This window comes from Sebastes fasciatus, chromosome 19 (genome assembly GCF_043250625.1).
Source record: "Sebastes fasciatus isolate fSebFas1 chromosome 19, fSebFas1.pri, whole genome shotgun sequence".
Taxonomy (NCBI): domain Eukaryota; kingdom Metazoa; phylum Chordata; class Actinopteri; order Perciformes; family Sebastidae; genus Sebastes; species Sebastes fasciatus.
The window spans coordinates 4,823,319-4,842,492 of NC_133813.1; the positions used below are offsets into that span (position 1 = coordinate 4,823,319).

General features: G+C 39.0%; 1 protein-coding gene across 1 annotated transcript in view; it reads right to left on the reverse strand.

The window, feature by feature from the left end:
* Positions 1-8,051: 8,051 nt before the first annotated feature.
* The window catches only part of LOC141757300 (tumor necrosis factor receptor superfamily member 10B-like), a 28,717-nt gene continuing 17,594 nt past the window's right edge, over positions 8,052-19,174 (reverse strand). Inside the window, exons 4-10 of the mRNA XM_074617691.1 lie at positions 13,063-13,174; positions 12,688-12,821; positions 12,489-12,590; positions 11,965-12,011; positions 11,504-11,815; positions 10,965-11,001; positions 8,052-10,523 (exon numbers count right to left, since the gene is read on the reverse strand). Coding sequence (XP_074473792.1) covers positions 10,222-10,523; positions 10,965-11,001; positions 11,504-11,815; positions 11,965-12,011; positions 12,489-12,590; positions 12,688-12,821; positions 13,063-13,174 — 1,046 coding nt within the window. The 3' untranslated portion in view covers positions 8,052-10,221. The remainder of the gene's footprint in view (positions 10,524-10,964; positions 11,002-11,503; positions 11,816-11,964; positions 12,012-12,488; positions 12,591-12,687; positions 12,822-13,062; positions 13,175-19,174) is intronic.

Below are 19,174 nucleotides of genomic sequence, written 5' to 3' on the forward strand. Positions count from 1 at the left end.
TACCAGCGCTGCATGTTATTAGGGAAACCAGCCATATTGCCATGGACATAATAAAAGATCACCCTGATTCATGGACACTGCATCATCACACAGCTGCCTCAGGCCGCAATTTTCAGGCTTTCTTACTGGAGAAATCCAAGAGCTGGGCACCCGACACCATTTTTCAACTGCAGAAAACGCTGACAAAGAGATACTGCGCTGCTGCAACTGTGATTATTCCATGCTGTTTTAAAGAGGGTGAAATAACACCAGCAATGAACATCAAGAAAATATCCAAAGAACAGATTGCACAAATGGAAAAAAGACGTCGGCGAGCGATGGACATTAAAGTTCCCATGAAGTATAATGGACAAGCTGCAGTCCGTCAGCGTGACGTTTTCAAAGCTGCTACTCTGCACTCAATGAAAACCTCAGATAGATCACAATTAGAGATACAGAGAAATCCACTCAGAGTAATAAAGAAAAATGAACACTTGAACTCACAAAACAGTGCTCAGAAGCAGCATCCTTTAAAAGCGGCATCTAGTGTGTATAATGATGATGGAGTTAAGAGGCAACTCTTGTTGGTATCCAGAGAGAACACAGGATCCATAAATAGCCCGCAGTACAAGATAAAGGCTACTCAAGGTGATGATAAAGAGGATTTCAATGGGAAGAGAATCACTAAACAAGCAGAGTTTCGACGGCCAGAACGATCACATACAAACACTACTGCAAATAGAAACCAGAAAAGATTGGCATACATCCTCCAAGCTCCACATAAAACAGATAATAATGATGTTGATACCAAACAAGTTCTTACTGAGGCGGGAGAAGAAGTCTTAATCATGTTACTCCTTCCAGGCACAGAGAGAGACACACAAACAGAATCATCATCGGAAAGAAAACTTATTCTGAACTCAGACACTGGGTGGAAAACAGTAAATATACCCATAAAGGAGCTGGATGACACCCCACCCATGACTAAAGTTATAAAGGAGAGCTTTATTATTGAACCAGGGAGCTTGAAAGGATGCCTGTTTTCATTAGAAATGTATGCGCTAGATAGAACAGAGAGAATAGATATAAAACCAGCAGAAAGTACAGCTGAAGTAACTACAGTGTCTGTGTATACTGAGGAACAGGTCAAAGAAACAAAAGAGGAAATAGAACACACAGAGACTGATAATTCAACTCGTGAAAATATGGGCATAAATCACACTAAACAAGAGGGAAATGTGCCGTCAGAAGAATCAGTCGTACCTTCACCTCCCTCACTCAAAATGACGGAGAGAGAAAAAACAGAGCGTATAGCGGAGACAACTCCAGTAAACATGGAAATAAAAGAGACAACGTCAAGTATGGAAGTCTTCAATCGAGGAAGCACACAGAAAGCAGACAGTCCACCGCCACGTACAGAGACCGCAAGGATGACAATGAGCCCACAATCTGAGACTGACGCTGAGTCCAGATTTATAACTGGGAATATACACGCTACGACTGAGAAGTCCTTCTCAGGCCTCAGGAGGACACAGGACATCCCAGCAGATACAACCAAACTTCATGAAGTCACAGCAAGAGCTGTATTAATCAGGCCAGGAACGTACGGAAAAGTTGTCAGAAAGGATCCAAAAGTGGACGCATTTACATTTGCTAAACCTTTATCAAAAATCCACAAAAATACAGAACGTATAGCGGAGACAACTCCAGTAAACATGGAGATAAAAGAGACAACGTCAAGTATGGAGGTCTTCAATCGAGGCAGCACACAGAAAACAGACAGTCCGCCGCCACGTACAGAGACCCCAAGGACGACAATGAGCCCAGAATCTGAGACTGACGCTGAGCCCAGACTTATAAAAGCTATAACTGGGAATATACACGCTACGACTAAGAAGTCCTTCTCAATCAAACTTCATGAAGGCACAGCAAGAGCTGTAACAACCAGGCCAGGAACTGACAGAAAAGAAGTCCAAAATTATCCAAAAGTGGACGCATTTACATTTGCAAAACCTTTATCAAAAATCCACAAAAAAACGACTGAGAAGTCCTTCTCAGGCTTCAGGATAATAGAGGACATCCCAGCAGATACAACCAAACTTCATGAAGGCACAGCAAAAGCTGTAACAAAAAGGCCAGGAACTGACAGAAAAGAAGTCCAAAAGGATCCAAAAGTGGCCGCATTTACATTTGGAAAACCTCTATCAAAAATCCACAAAAAAACAGAGCGTATAGCGGAGACAACTCCAGTAAACATGGAGATAAAAGAGACAACGTCAAGTATGGAGGTCTTCAATCGAGGAAGCACACAGAAAGCAGACAGTCCACCACATACAGAGACCCCAAGGACGACAATGAGTCCAGATTCTGAGACTGACGCTGAGCCCAGGTTTATAAAATGTATAACTGGGAATATACATGCTACAACTGAGAAGTCCTTCTCAACCAAACTTCATGAAGGCACAGCAAGAGCTGTAACAACCAGGCCAGGACCTGACAGAAAAGAAGTCCAAAAGGATCCAAAAGTGAACGCATTTACATTTGGAAAACCTTTATCAAAAATCCACAAAAATACAGAACGTATAGCGGAGACAACTCCAGTAAACATGGAGATTAAAGAGACAATGTCAAGTACCGAGGTCTCCGATCGAGGAAGCACACAGAAAGCAGACAGTCCGCCACGTACAGAGACCGCAAGGACGACAATGAGTCCAGAATCTGAGACTGACGCTGAGCCCAGATTTATAAAAGCTATAACTGGGAATATACATGCTACAACTGAGAAGTCCTTCTCAACCAAACTTCATGAAGGCACAGCAAGAGCTGTAACAACCAGGCCAGAACCTAACAGAAAAGAAGTCCAAAAGGATCCAAAAGTGGACTCATTTACATTTGCAAAACCTTTATCAAAAATCCACAAAAAAACAGGGCGTATAGCAGAGACAACTCCAGTAAACATGGAGATAAAAGAGACAACGTCCACTATGGAGGTCTTCAATCGAGGAAGCACACAGAAAGCCGACAGTCCACCGCCACCTACAGAGACCCCAAGGACGACAATGAGTCCAAAATCTGAGACTGACGCTGAACCCAGATATATAAAATGTATAACTGGGAATATACACGCTACGACTGAGAAGTCCTTCTCAACCAAACTACATGAAGGCACAGCAAGAGCTGTAACAACCAGGCCAGGACCTGACAGAAAAGAAGTCCAAAAGGATCCAAAAGTGGACGCATTTACATTTGCAAAACCTTTATCAAAAAAACACAAAAAAACAGAGCGTATAGCGAAGACAACTCCAGTAAACATGGAGATAAAAGAGACAACGTCAAGTATGGAGGTCTCCAATCGAGGAAGCACACAGAAAGCAGACAGTCCACCGCCACCTACAGAGACCCCAAGGACGACAATGAGTCCAGAATCTGAGACTGACGCTGAGCCCAGATTTATAAAAGCTATAACTGGGAATATCCAAGCTACGACTGAGAGGTCCTTCTCAACCAAACTTCATGACGGCACAGCAAGAGCTGTAACAATCAGGCCAGGAACGTACGGAAAAGTAGTCAGAAAGGATCCAAACGTGGACGCATTTACATTTGCAAAACCTTTATCAAAAATCCACAAAAACACAGAGCGTATAGCGAAGACAACTCCAGTAAACATGGAGATAAAAGAGACAACGTCAAGTATGGAGGTCTTCAATCGAGGCAGCACACAGAAAGCAGATAGTCCGCCACCTACAGAGACCGCAAGGATGACAATGAGTCCAAAATCTGAGACTGACGCTGAGCCCAGATTTATAACTGGGAATATACAAGCTACGACTGAGAAGTCCTTCTCAGGCCTCAGGATGAGACAGGACATCCCAGCAGATACAACCAAACTTCATGACGGCACAGCCAGAGCTGTAACAAACAGGCCAGGAACTGACAGAAAAGATGTCCAAAATTATCCAAAAGTGTACTCCTTTACATTTGCAAAACCTTTATCAAAATTCCACAAAAATACAGAGCGTATAGCGGAGACAACTCCAGTAAACATGGAGATAAAAGGGACAACGTCAAGTATGGAGGTCTCCAATCGAGGAAGCACACAGAAAGCAGACAGTCCGCCACCTACAGAGACCCCAAGGACGACAATGAGTCCAAAATCTGAGACTGACGCTGATCCCAGATTTATAAAAGCTATAACTGGGAATATACACGCTACGACTGAGAAGTCCTTCTCAGGCCTCAGGATGAGACAGGACATCCCAGCAGATACAACCAAACGTCATGAAGGCACAGCAAGAGCTGTAACAAACGGGCCAGGAACTGACAGAAAAGAAGTCCAACAGGATCCAAGAGTGGACTCATTTACATTTCCAAAACCTTCACCAACAATCCACAAACCAGCTACAGACACGCTTCGAAAAGTAAGTTGCATGTACCAGATTTCTATGACAATCATGGTCCTGGACATTTGGGAGTGTTAGATGAGGAAATTGATCCGGCTTTCCAGTTAATGTACTGATGCAAAGTTCTCCTCCACAGACTACAGATGACAACGTGCCACTCTGCAGAGGTTTAATACATCGCACTGAAGCTGGGTGGAAACACTGTACGGAGAGATCTGCAGGCATGGGAACAAAGATGTTTTCCTCAGATGCATTTAAGGATACAGGAGAGCAGTGGGAGAGAGAACGCATGTTCATCAGAGACCAGAAAGACAATCTTATTAGTGATGATGAATACGATCATTTCTATTATTTTGATGGAGTGCTGAAAAGAGTTCAGAATCATTTTTACCCCAGACAAAGACGGCGAAAAAGGAGCCCTGATAACTCAGAGAATAGTGTTTCCACAGTGAGAAACAAAAGAGACAATCTCCTCAGTTATATCCAACGTCTTACTTTAAGGAATAAATCCCTTCAAATAATCAGGTACAGGAGATGATGTGCAGTGAAAACTAAATACACAGAGAGAACCTTGCAAAACAATTAAAAATGCAGAATACAGAAACACAGTTAAACACTGATAAGTGATGTATATTTTAACCTGCTGGCCAGTAAATTAAATACAATATCATGATTAATGTCACCAACTCATCATCATCAAAAGAGATAAGATGTCAGAATAGAGTGCTGCAGGATGGGTCCTAAAACCTGGATATGCATTTTAGCATTTCGGGTTCCCTTGTCTGGAAGTCAATGGGTTTTTAGATGCTTGAAATAAGGTCTGTGGTTAACACAAGCTTATCAGATTTTAACATTGGTTCTACAACATAAAATACATCAATAAATACCCCACTAGTGAATTTTGAAGCCTTTATGTGTCTTAAAAACACAAGTGGCTAAACAAGACGTCATCACGCCGACTCGTCCTCCTTTACAGCCTCGTTGTTTAGTTCGTTTATAGCCTAACGTTAGCTTTTTACTTCTGGTGATTGCATTTAAACTTCAAAAATCATAAAAGTGTTGTTCATTTGTGGAGATTATCTTAATGAAAAAAAAATTGTAAGTATTATAAACGTTTGTTTGCCACAGAGCTTATTTTCTGCAATAATCAAAAACACAATGGAAAAATCCCGTTGGCTTTTTGTCGAGCGAACTCCGGGCGATGCTAACAAAAATATGTCATCCCTATAGCTCTCTATAACTGTGTGAATAAGCAGGGAACATACACATTTCATCTGATGTTTCAGTTTAGCCTCACATTTTGTACTAGTTTTTAATGTATAGTAGGAATATTTTGTAAGATTTCACTCTGTATGTATATTCAGTGTTTATGAATTTAGTGTTTATTAATATAAGTGATATGAATAAGACTATGTATAGTAAAATATAATAGTAAAAACAGGAACATATTGTGTTATACTTTTCTGATTTTAATATAATTTGGTTGTTTTGTTTTCTTATCTGTTGTCATATGTTTTGATGTTTTGTGTGAACCCCAGGAAGAATAGCAGATGTGGGATGCTAATAAAATCCTAAATCTTCATGTGCAAGTTTGTACTGACTGTACTGACACTTTCAGATCGAATGTTAACATGTGTTCAATGGGCAGGGAGGACTTTAGTAACATGCCTGTCAATTCAGTGCAATATACTTAATGCTCGGTATATGATGATAATGTCCATCAAAGTAACTTAGAACACAACTTCTACCTCTGAATGTAGTTTACAGATTTGTTTGATGCATTCAACTGTCAGCAAGACATTTCATATGGATGGATACATTATGTTTTACTTAACGCTTAAGTGCTAAATTTGATATCCATAGCATTAATATAGCAGCAAACAACTACTAGTTATGTAGAGATATAGAGGAGTAATGTCTACCTGAGCACAGCATGAAGTTGCTCTCCCTCTGTGCACGTTGTAATCTGAGTTTCTCCGTGCTTTGTTGACATCACTGGGCCGGCTTCATGCATGTTAGCATGTCACCCACCCCCCGGTTCCCTCCTCAGGTAAACACTGTTCTCTCTGTCAGCCCTTCTCCTTTGTTTTCACTGTTAGCATTGTTAGCTACAAGCTGACAGCTTGCCATGTTGAGAGCCGTTGAGAGACAAACGCTCCCAATCCCGTTTATCTAACCTTAATATCACGAGAGTTCACCAACTCGTGGGTTACCTTCTACACCAGGTGTCTGCAACCTGCAGCTCCGGAGCCAAATACGGCTCTTTAGCCCGTCTCCAGTGGCTCCCTGTGGATTTAAAAAAAACTTTACATGTTATTTTCTTTTTTTCTCGCGAAGTTATGACTTTATTCGCGTTATATTACGACTTTTTTTCTCGTAAAGTTATGACTTTATTCTCGTAATATTAGATTCTCAAAATCTCCAATTTTTTCCCCCTCAATGTGGACTCAATTTGGGGCACTTTGGCCCTCACTGCATTAGACTTTAGACGTAGACTATAAACTGTGTTCCCTTCATCACAATGCTTAAATGTTTTGCAGCTCCAGATGGATTTTATTTTATTTTTTTTGCCTAAAAAGGCTCTCATGATAGTAAAGGTTGCTGACCCCTGATCTAGACACTGTATTTAGCACCTGATTGCTAAGACTACATACAGTACAAATAACCCATTTAAATCAGCATAATAAAAAGCTGATTTAATTGGGTTGAGTTGTCTGTTTAGTAGAACATTTAATCCATAACCTTTAGCCTCTTAAAACTATTTTTGAAGTCTAATTGAGTCTATATATACATGCTGCATGGTTGCATTTGTTTTGATAAATCTGTTGTTATATTTTTAAAGTTGCTCAAGTTTGTTAATTAAAAGTAAACTCCACCTTTAGGGTTATTGTATATATTGTTACTGCACAACTCTCTCCCCGCTTCTATGCTCTTGTATCTAAGCACCAGCCACAATGAGGCAAATACTTTAACATTTATTGCACTTGCAAAGAAAGACCACTTGTTATGCACCAGAGAGTAAAAGCATCCTTTGTCTCAGTGGTATTTTTAGCATTAGTTAAACACTTGGGAGACATTTTCTCCACTGAGATATGTAAAGCTAAACACTGCAGCCCTTATTAATATGATTAATTACACACATACATATTTATATGATACTAATTTGTTTTGCCAAATAGGTTTTGCTACCTTCTTGTACTGCACAGAATATAATCATAATTTCAGGGTTGCACAGGTTTGAAGTCATACTAAGAAACACACTTGTTTTCCCCAGGGCAGTTGGATATATCTGTAATCTTCTATGCTGCTTTAAGAGGAACCTGATGGCTTTACAGTAATAGATGCTTTTGCATAGCATTGATGCTACATAAATGTCACTTACAGCTATTTCATATGATTAGATGCGTGCACTTCTTGGCTGTATTTGAGTCCACATTATTGCACAAGTTAATATAACCATTTGTGACCCTCTTCTTTTAGTTATTGGTATGTTTAATAAACATATCCTGCTTCCATCTAGTGATAAGACTTAGACTGCTCATATGGCAGAGCAATGGTTAATACCATATTAATGTTTGATGTGCACAACCTTAGAAAATGTACAGGCAATTTGTGTTTCCGTGTAACCAAACATGAAAACATCAGTAATTTAAAAACAATTCAAAGTCGCTCATCTGTACAAAACATTTATTTGAAATTGACACAAAAACAGCTTTGATGTATTTTGCATAATTTATATCTGAAATCCATGACAAGCAAACAATTACTAAGGGGGAAATGGCTTAACGGCAAACGCTGGACAGAACGTTTTTACACAAGTAAAAAGGAAGTTAATTGAACAGCTTAGGACTTGCAATGAAATATGTAAAAGTAAAAACAGAGACATTATTTTTTTAAAAAGACATACACTCACACTGCTACTTGAGGAGGAATTTTAAAAAGAAAAAAAGAGTTGAAAAGTAGTTAAAGGGAGAAAGTTAAGTGAGAGAGGGGTGTATACTGTAGGATCCCTAGAAATTGATGCTGGCTGTATTTTCATTGTCTGTCAATAGATGGCAGTGCCAGCACTGTAGCATCACTCTTCAGCAATAATATATAACTCTGTAACTCTTTCCTTTATACATAAGAGACTGCAGAAAAATGGGCAAAATCTAGTTTAAAAATGTCACAACCTCAACAGCCAAATACTCTGGTTGGCGTTTCCGTCGTTCTTTATAACTTCATACCTCACTATAATCATTTTGGTTTGTTAATAGAGCTGCATATATACACATATACACTTTGTGTGAGGCTTTAATGCTCTCTGGACGTTTGTATGTACATGTGACAGAATGAGGGAAATAAATTTTATCTTCTTTTTAAATCCAGAAAAAAAAGTTTCCTTCATCTTGTCCGAGTTTAACCGAGACCAAACAATCCGTACCTGCATCCCACGTCGCCTCCGACATGTACAGAAGGACCGTTTTATTCAGTCGGTTCACTAGAACGGTTGGACCTAACAGGTCAGCTCTCGTTTTCTAAGACTGGCGTCACCTCAACTCCAATTTGAAATGACACATTCTGCATTTAGCGTCACGAAAATCTTCCTCTTGCGAAGAAATGGCACACGTAACATTGACACATTGACAGTGTGGACCAGAGTGCTACACTTAAAACACGGTGCAGCGAGCAGGAAGAGTTTTAACTTAACACTACCAAGTTTCAACCACACCTTGAAAAATTTTGATGTCAGTCATTTTTGCCCCTGAAGTTATCACAACACGGATACAGCGCGTGCTTGTTTTCCAGGGTCGTTTGTTTTGGTATAAATAATGACAAGTTAATTATTATTCATTACAATAAATATGTCAATAAATAAAATGACCTTTTAAAGTTTTTCCAAGTTGCATGGAAACATTTGACTAGACTATTAACAGTTGTTCCAACGGAAACAGCTTGTGAAATTCCTTCTACGATGTCGTGTGTGTGTGTGTGTAGCAACACTGAACATATAAAAGACCGGACGACAAAGACTGAAAACATTTCTCCAATGTGACTTGATTGTACAAAATCCATGAAAGTTTTGAATCACTACGCTCCGTGAAAACATAATGAAATCACGTTAGCTAAATAAATCTAGAAATGGCACTGAAGAGGTAAAACTTATCATTAGTAAGGCTGAAAATGGACCGTCATAACAAATGAATAATATTTTCCTACCATTAATCAGGAAAATGTTCATGAACGGTTACATATGGTTTCCGAGAAACTATAAAACGACAACTATAGCGTGATTGTAGTTTTAAATCCTACATGTGCCAGAGGTCAGTGCATCAAAGAGGCACAGTATTAGTGACATAGCTAATGCCACTCCTACAAACCAGTGTATATCCTTGTCTCCAGGTAGTGTATTGTGATCTGGTGTAGAGGACCAGATGTGTGACACTCGCCCAGAGACGTCTAAGCTTTCAGTATTTGGATGCATGTTGCTTCATTAGAGCCTAAAACATGCAGCCGTTTTCTGCCTGTGGAAGCCGACAACTTCATGTTCATCTGAACACATTTTCAAGGTCGTCTTCGGTGGCAACGCTGTTAAATTTGACCACGCAACTTTTTCTTCATTTTCATTATTACACCTCCGCGTTTGGCAAGTAGTCAACATCTTCAGAGCTCTTGATAAATACGACTCGACCTTCCCCTTTTTGTTTTTCTTTTTAAAACTACTGGCTTTTGAATACATGGCTAGTCAGCCACAAAGAGGTAAGCCTGGTCGTGAGACACAATATCCAGCGACGGTGTCTGTGTGCTTTTTGTGTTAAGTACTTTGTGTTTACTTCATTTGCAGTCCCCGTTACTTCAGCTTTCAGGGTGCGTCTGCGTGCTTATAGTAGCCTCTCTGCAGCGCCGCAGAGGCGATGCACTCAGCTGAGCGTCGCTGGTCCATACTTAGCAAAGCATCCAACAGGTCGTTGATGTCGGCTTTTAGTCCCTGCCTCTGCATCCAGTTCTTCAGCAGTTCATACACCTTGTCACCGGGGGCGCCGTTCTCCGCAATCCGAATGTGGTTGTCACTGACTCCAATCTTTCTGAAGAACTTGTTGTGGATCCGCACGTCCAGGTACTCGTCGAACAAATCAAAGCTCTTCCTTAGGGATTTTTCTGACCCTTGAAAAACAGAGATAAATGGATCAAATTTAGATTTGAAAGATACAAAATGGCATGTTAGCTGCTTTAAATGTTTATCTTTATCGTCATTTCACCCATTTCCCTTCAGGGGATGCACACATGAAAATTTGAATAGAGCATCAAACAAATCTGTTAAGCCATGTCCTCTTTAATTTAGCGTGAGAAAAAAAACAACACCAAAAAAAGACGGCATGTTCCAGCCCCCGGAAGGCTCAGATGCTGCCTGACTGTCATGAGATTATTAATCTATCAAGCAGATAATGTGAGATCTTGAGGATATCCTGTTTATTTGATTTCCCTGTGGCATGAAAACGGTGTTGCTCTCTGTGTACAGCTGCCTTTCAGCTCAAATCAAGTGGCATAAATATGTTTAGTAGAGGGGAAATCTCCCCTTCCCACTGCAGGTATTTTAAATCTTACCTTGTTGGGCCACCAGTCGATGATGCAGAGGATCATCCTGCAACATAAAACACAAACATAAGCAATGGTGGCACAGGTGATTAAAGAGGACCTATTATGCTTTTGTAATTTTCTTCCTTTAGTGTGTTACATAGTGTTTTGTGCATGTAAAGGGTCTGCAAAGTTACAAAGTCCATGCCAAAGGGAGTTACTTCCCCCCACAGAAATACTGCCTGAAACGACTCGCTTCAAGTCCTGCCTTTTCTTCCGTAACGTGGTGATGTCAACCAAGTAATACATTTGCATAATGGCTAATTTGGCACGACCGCAAACGAAGCTAGTGTTTCAGACAGAGGGTGAAAAGAGGTGCATCAGCACAGCCATTATGAGAAAAGTAAAGCATTCTTTTTAACGTTAAAGCATGTAAACATGTTCTAGTAGAAACCCAAAATACAAGTATGCACCTGAAAATAAGCATAATAGGTCCTCTTTCAAAATTGAGAGTGAAACATCAGAATTAAAACACAAATGATTTGTAGATCTTCTACAGTTTCCCTCACCATGTCTCCAGGTTGCAGTCGGATGGCAGTGGGGCTCTGGTGTGGGGTGTTCGGGGTGTTTGGGGTGTTCGGGGTGTCTGGGGTGTTATCAGAGGAGGCTGCCGTGGGCAGGGCCGACAGGCTAGTTTGAGACGAACTAGTGGTGTTGGGCAAACTGTCTCCGAGTCCTCGGTCCTCATCTTCGAGGGGAGGGGAGGCCTTGGTCATCCCGGTCTCCTGCAGCAGGGGCCGGGACTCCGGGCGAGACTCTTCCCCCTCCAGACCTGCGTTCTGATCATTCTGTCTCTCCTCTGCCGTGGCTCCACTCTCGTCCTGACCGGAAAAAAGTGGCGGATGGAAAACAGTGACCACAGGTTCTCTATGTTAACTGTGACTGCTAACACACAATAATAACTATTATAAAGACTTTAAAAAAGGTACAAAACGAGAGAAATCAAACACGAAACAAAACAATAACTTACAATAGGAATCTTCACAATTTCACTGGATTCACAATGGCTCTTTAAACCTGTTTAAAAGCAGACAAACAGCATTAAGAATACATCCTTAATAAGCAAAACAGCATTAGGAATACATACTTAAAGGTGCAGTGTGTAGGATTTGGCGGCATCTAACGGTGAGGTTGCATGTTACAACCATCTGAAACTTCTCCCGTGTGCCAAGCGTGTGGAGAACTACGGTGGCTGACACGAAAATGTAAAAACGTCCCTATCTTGAGTCAGTGTTTGGTTTGTCCATTCTGGGCTACTGTAGCAACATGGCGGACTCTTTGATGAGGATCAACAATGCATGTAGATACAAACAGCTCATTCTAAGCTAACGAAAACACAACAATTCTTATTTTCAAGTGATTATACACTAAAGAAAACATACTAAATATTAATATTATATTCCATTTCTGCCAATAGATTCCCATAAATGCTCCACACTGTTCTTTTAAATAAGCAAAACAGCATTACAACAGGTAGACTCAATGTCAACTCACATGGTGTTTCACATGAACGCCTCTTGAACACGAACCACCACACAGCCAGTCCAATAACGACGAGGACGAAGATGACGGCCAGGGAAATGCATATAGGAGCAACTGGAAAAAATAGAATCAGTGAAGATTTACAATTAAGTTTAAAATAACAACTACAATGTTACGCAGCAGAAGGCTTTTTATGAAACCGTGAAGTTACCAATGCTTTCTGGAGCAGTAGCGGTTGTAGGAGTAGGGGCTGGAGAGGTTTCGGCGGGGAACGGATCCCGTTTTCGACACTCGGTGTTTGAAAAGTGGGTGCACTTCTTCACCTCCTCCTCCCCTGATTTACACCTGTAATTTTGTAGAAAAAAATGGATTTGCAGTAATAGTAAAACACACAAAAAAACAGCATAATCCTTGGAGCTTCAAGCTCAAGACCAAGAGTCCTTTTAGTCAGGGACTGAATTTGAATTGGTTGCAGTAGATCCTAATCATCCTCGGAATTACATTCACATTGGATGATATTGATCAGATACGGTTAAAGAGTATAACTGAAAACTATTTCAGGAAATACAGTAAGTAAGACACTTACTTGGCACAACGTTTGCAGACTTCGCAGGCCTGATCTGGGACGCAGAAGGTACCCGGTCTGCACTGGCACCTGGTGTCTGTAGTTGTGGTGCAGGATGCAGTTTGAATCTCATCTGTGGATAGTAAAGTTGAGAGAAAGATGAAGAGTTTGTTTGTGGAATATCATGACAATGATCAGGGACATAAATCCAGTCAAATGAACTGGATGAAATCTATAGAGAGATTGAACATGAGACCAATCTAGTCATCAAATAACCTCATCAAATACACAGACAGATATAAAACAATATGACATGATGAATCCAGTTTTAGCCCGTGATGCATAGACAGATAGAGAGTAAAATAAGAGATTAAGTTTGCAACTTGTGATGTAACTTTGTGAAGTGTGTACAGACAGAGCTGTACAAGAAGACTCATAATAAACCTGTGACCATTGGCATGCGTTAAATGAGAGAAAACTTGGGGGATTTCTCAGGTAATTTGTCGGTCTTTAGCAATTATGTGCTAATTTTTTGCACAAAAAAAAAAAGAAAAAGATAATTGGGTTTCCAATTATGTCTTCCTCTTAGATACAATTAGGCTCATTTTAACAGGATAATGAGGGATGGAGAATCTGGCATGGTTCATTTATTAAATTGAGACCTGAAGAGACAGTAGCCTTGGCCTTTAAGATATGATCAAAATTAATAACAAACCAGCCGTCTGCCTCCGCACGATGACCTTTCACAGAAATTTGATATCCATGCTTGCCAATTAAGGAAAAAGTGCAGCGTTAGGTTGGTTTGGTTGCGAGCACCCTCTTGTAATCTTCTTCCACACTGCTTTTCCTACAGTTTTATTCAGACATTTCAGCTCCTTTTGTAGCAAGTTATGAAGTTTTAAACATCTCTGTAAAGTAGGTTTTCTAGATATTAATTTCTAGTGCAAATTTATGACCTGATTCAACTAAATGAGGACACATCTTTTATCTCTTTGCGTACATGCGAAGTATTAAATGGAGTTTACTGAGTAAAGACTCCAGATTCTTTGCGTATTTCCTGTCATTATATTAGTGACTATCACTGTTCTGATCATAATGACCTCAATGTAACTGGGTAGAACGGGCCTGTAGATATCACAGCTGTGACCTATGCTATGCTATGCAAGACTATATATGGAACGACTTGGTGGCTCACAGCAACAACTTGGATTGTATGATGACATAAACACATATACAGAGCAGGGACGTGTCACCATGCAGACTAAATTTCCAAATCTATGCATGACACAGGACCAATTGATTCCATTTTAAAATGTATTTTAGATATTAATGTCACAACACATTTTACAGCTCAACCAGGATAATTGATTATAATTATTCTAATTAGTTGTACAATTTTATTCCGTTTCATTCTTATATTATTAATCACTTATTTTATTGTATTTAAATTGTACAATTATAATCTATTTTATTGTTATTTTACTAATCACTTATTTTATTATACTTAATTTGAATATAATTTATTATTATTTTATTAATCACTTATTTTATTGCATTTAAGTTGTAAAATTGTAATCTATTTTATTTTAATTTTATTAATCACTTATTTTATTATACTTAATTTGAATATAATTTATTCTTCTTTTATTAATCACTTATTTGATTGTTTTTAAGTTGTGAAATTTAAATCTATTTTACTTATCACTTATTTTATTATACTTAATTTGAATATAATTTATTCTTATTTGATTAATCACTTATTTTATTGTTTTTAAGTTGTAAATCTTTAATCTATGTTATTGTTATTTTATTAATCACTTAGTTTATTGTATTTAAGCTGTAAAATTGTATTTTATTTTATTGTTTATTCATTAATCACTTATTTTATTGTATTTAAGCTGTAAAATTGTATTTTATTTTGTTGATCTAGTTTTTATTTGACACCCTCTTACTGCTGTTATTATCATTTTTAAATCTATTTTATTACATCATTTTTTATGGTCTCGCATGCATTGGTCTCAAATTGTTAAAATAGTTTTCGGTTGTTTTCACGGTCCACACTTGTTCCGTCATATTTTCAGCTTGTCGGTTATCTGTGAAGCACTTCAATAAATAAAGTTTGATTAATTGATAGATTGTTGTACTGTACACATTTTTTTTTTTTTTTTTACTGAGGTAAAAGAAAATCAGCTGACATCTTTTAATATTTTCAGAAGTTGTAAAAGGCAAGAAAGAGACATTACTATTGACGTAACTACCTCATAGTGTGTTCTTTTGGCACACAATATAAATGATCATGTCCTTGCCTCTTGTCAGTGTTCTTGTTTTCTTTGGGCTGGCTAGCGTCTGCACTCACTGTATAAACAAACATTCACACAGAGCGCTCCTGGGTTCACCAGAGCAGTCTTTAACTGCTACTTCTGCCAAGTTATTGAGACAATGGGTTTGATTGTTATCACTTCAGTGTTATACAACAATCCAAATTTGTGACAATTTTCAAATACAAAACAATTTCCTTTGGGAGCTTGTTTCTGTTTTTTCCTAAAGACGGAGCGAAGACACTCGGGGGACAATCTTATTTACTGCACAGCTGTTAAACGCTCAGGCCTGCAGCACACCATCATCTCTTAGTGATTGTACAACACACAAATATTTGAAAACAACAAGTGATAATCTTATTAAAATGTCACATAAAAAATAAAGTAAATAACGTTGTGAAGTTTCTCACAATGATCCTATTGATTTTTTAAAAGTTCCTTTTCAAAAAGAAAGGCCTGAGTGTACAAATTTGTACGAAGAGTTAAAAAGTTAAACAAAGCTGACTTTGTTGGGCTTGCAGATGATATTGTCACATTTGTTTGCCATTTAGTTAATTTGATCACGCTAGAAATGAAGTTTTAAAGGTTGTGTGTTAAGTTTTATTGCCAGTGGAGACATTTCACACGCTGTTGACAACGCAGCACTTTCTGCTTCCTTCATGCTGAGCCGCAGATGTTTACATTGACTTCTGGCTAGAGCCTGTTTTACTGTTGCACAGAGCATGTGGTGTTATAACTCAGTGTAGTGACAAATCATGGTTTTTAAGTTTAGTCACATAATTATTCTCAGTGATAACTGGAATGCAACACATGCAGAAGACGGCAACAAAGCTTTAAATAGCATCTGAGACGGGGTAAAAAAAGTGGCAATGAGTCAATACTACCAGTCAGGCAGCTGGTGTTTGGAGGGATACACTATAATTTCTTGATTATGTTATTCTTATTAAATTGGCAGGTGTTTTGTATAAGTCTGTGTGTTGGGGGTGGGGCATAAAATCAGAGTGAAGTGTCTGTTTAGCCCAATCTGAATATGAGAAGCGTGTGTGTACTTTCTGTCTAATCTAAGTAGTTTATGAAGTTTATCTAATCATCTAACAATAAAGCAAAGAATCTCTGTCTGTCTGTTTGTGTGTGTGTCCTTCGCATATCTCGAGAACGATGCATCCGATCTACTTCACACTTGGCGGATGTATTGCTGGTGACCCAAGGTAGTGCAGTGTCGAATGTGGTGTAACTTGGCCAGATGGTGGCGCTATAACAATGAACTTTACATTTAACTTTTTAACCATAAGTCTCAGAAACAAAATTCAGAATAAATGTGCACATAATAGTTGTAAAAGAAACACTTTTTTCCGGTCCAGCCGAATCTATTCATATAAGGCACGCCAATTTCCGCAATTTTGAATAGTGTCCAAATCAGATTTTTTTGCTACTCACAAAAAATGCCAAATCTCCTGAACGCTTAGTGCTATTGGGACCACATTTGGTGGACATGTGTAGATATGCGGTCTGAGCGACCATTACAAATTTGGTGCGATTTGGCCAATAGGTGGCATCATCTAACTAAAAACAAAAGAATCTGTCTGTGTATGTATGACTGTCCTTCGCATATCTCGATAACCATTCGTCCGATCTACTTCACAATTGGTGGGTGTTTTGCTGGTGACCCAAGGGTGTGCAGTGTCAAATGTGGTGCAATTTAACCGGATGGTGGCACTATAACAATTAACTTTATGTTTTTGGCCTGTAACTTTGGCCTGTTTCTGTAAAAGAAAATTTGTTTTTGCTACTACTACTACTACTACAAATTTTGAACAATCGTCACCAAATTTGGTACAGAACATCTCTGGACCAAGCTGGAAAATGTTATTAAAAGGGGGATTTTTGATGTTCCATACAGTTTTGCTATAGCTGACCCTCAAAGTTAGATCAAATGATGGGGAACAGGGTTTATATTACAAAAAAATGGCATATCTCCTGAACACTTTGTGCTATTGCAACCACATTTGGTGCGATTTGGCCAATAGGTGGCATCATCTAACTATAAAGGAAAGAATATCTGTGTATGTATGATCGTCCTTCGCTAATCTCGAGAACCGTTCAACCAATTAACTTCACACTTGGCGGGTGCAAGCAGCCATATCGCGGTTCTTGACAACACTGCAAGCAGCCCTTCTGGGGGCCAAGCAAACAGCTTGTTCTGGGCAGGCATGCGCTCCGAACAGGCACTGCACCAGTACCTTAAATCATTAACAACATGTTCTAAATGAAAAACAAGATTAAATACCCTTCACTGCGTTCATCCTATAGAGACAACATCCAAAACCGGGGCTTAAACTTCAAGAAAGAAAAGTTCAAACTAACATCGTAAAAGATTAATTAAAAACTGTAGTCTTGTATAATAATATAAGATATCTCCCAACAGGAGGTCCGTAAGTGTTGCAAATGGCAGCGCAGTTCATAACGAGGGCAACTTTTTAAAAATGAATTCACATTTCCTTTCCTGTGTCCAATTAATTATTACATGGTCGTAAATAAGTTAAAACTAGAGCAAAACACACAAAGCTCCAACTTAAAAACCCCAATGAATGAGCACAAAACACATCCTATGTAACATTAGTCTCTTTTCTGTAGCTCAAGCCTTTCATTGGACACAAAGACACCCAGTGTGGGAGACAATGAGACACAGCCACACCCAGTTCAACCAGGTAGGACAGACACACAAGTAAATCTCCTGAGACGGGCAACATGCTCACATTCAGCCCGCGAAACAAAACAACAAAGACACGCCCTACGACTCTGTGTAACATCATAAGATCACATTTTCATGAGTGGACCTGAAAGGCGGGGGCGCAGACAAAAAGGTATTATCTTTCCCAAACAATATATCTTTGACACACTGGATTACAGGAGAGTCTACTTTGGATTTAAAAGGGCAAGTCGCTTATGTGTTATTTAATTTCTGGGACTTATTTTCAGTGTTTTTGAGCTGTTGGTTCAACCTGTACTTCCTGTAGTTATCCATGAAAACATATTTACAGGGCAGTGGTCCCATCACAAAAGATATGTCTTTTATAGTAATATTTCACATAAGTGGGTAAACAATTAGTCGATTTATTGATTAGGTAATTCTACAAAAAGTAATCGTCAACCATTTTAATAGTCGATTAAATATTGAGTCTTTTTTTTTTGTTTCAGGTTTTCTTGGGTAAATTGAGTATCTTTGGGTTTTGGGATGTTGGTCAGACAAACAAAGACGTCTGAAGACGACAACCCTTGCACACCTAGTCTGTATTTTTTGTCCAAAATTGTTGCATTTTTAAAAATAAATACGACCTCACGTTGTGTCAATCACGTTTACACACATTATTAGTCATTAAAATTTTCAGAAAAGATTTCATTTTCTGCGTTTTTTCGCCTCCGTCAAAAGCCAAAAGAGGGTTGTTTGACCTCTCAGAGCCGCCATCCGTGCCAACGTCATCATCCAAAATGGTATCTGATAAACATTCACTTCGTCTCCCAGCACAAAGCACTTTGGTGGTCGCAAAACAAAGGATGTAGGAAAGATTAGACAGTAGTGATTGTGCTCTATATAAACGATAGCTTCTTGCTAATGTCATTCATTCATTAGCCCTGTTTGGGACGATCGCTATCCATAGCACCCACGTAATTAATTCAGTTGTGTCTGTTCGGACGCATCGGACTCGGTGTGCAAGGTTTCTGTGCATGACTTTTTTTTTAACGGATGACGGATTAAAACAAACACGGACTTGGTGTGCAAAGAAAAGACCTTTAGGCTCTGTGAACTTGTTATG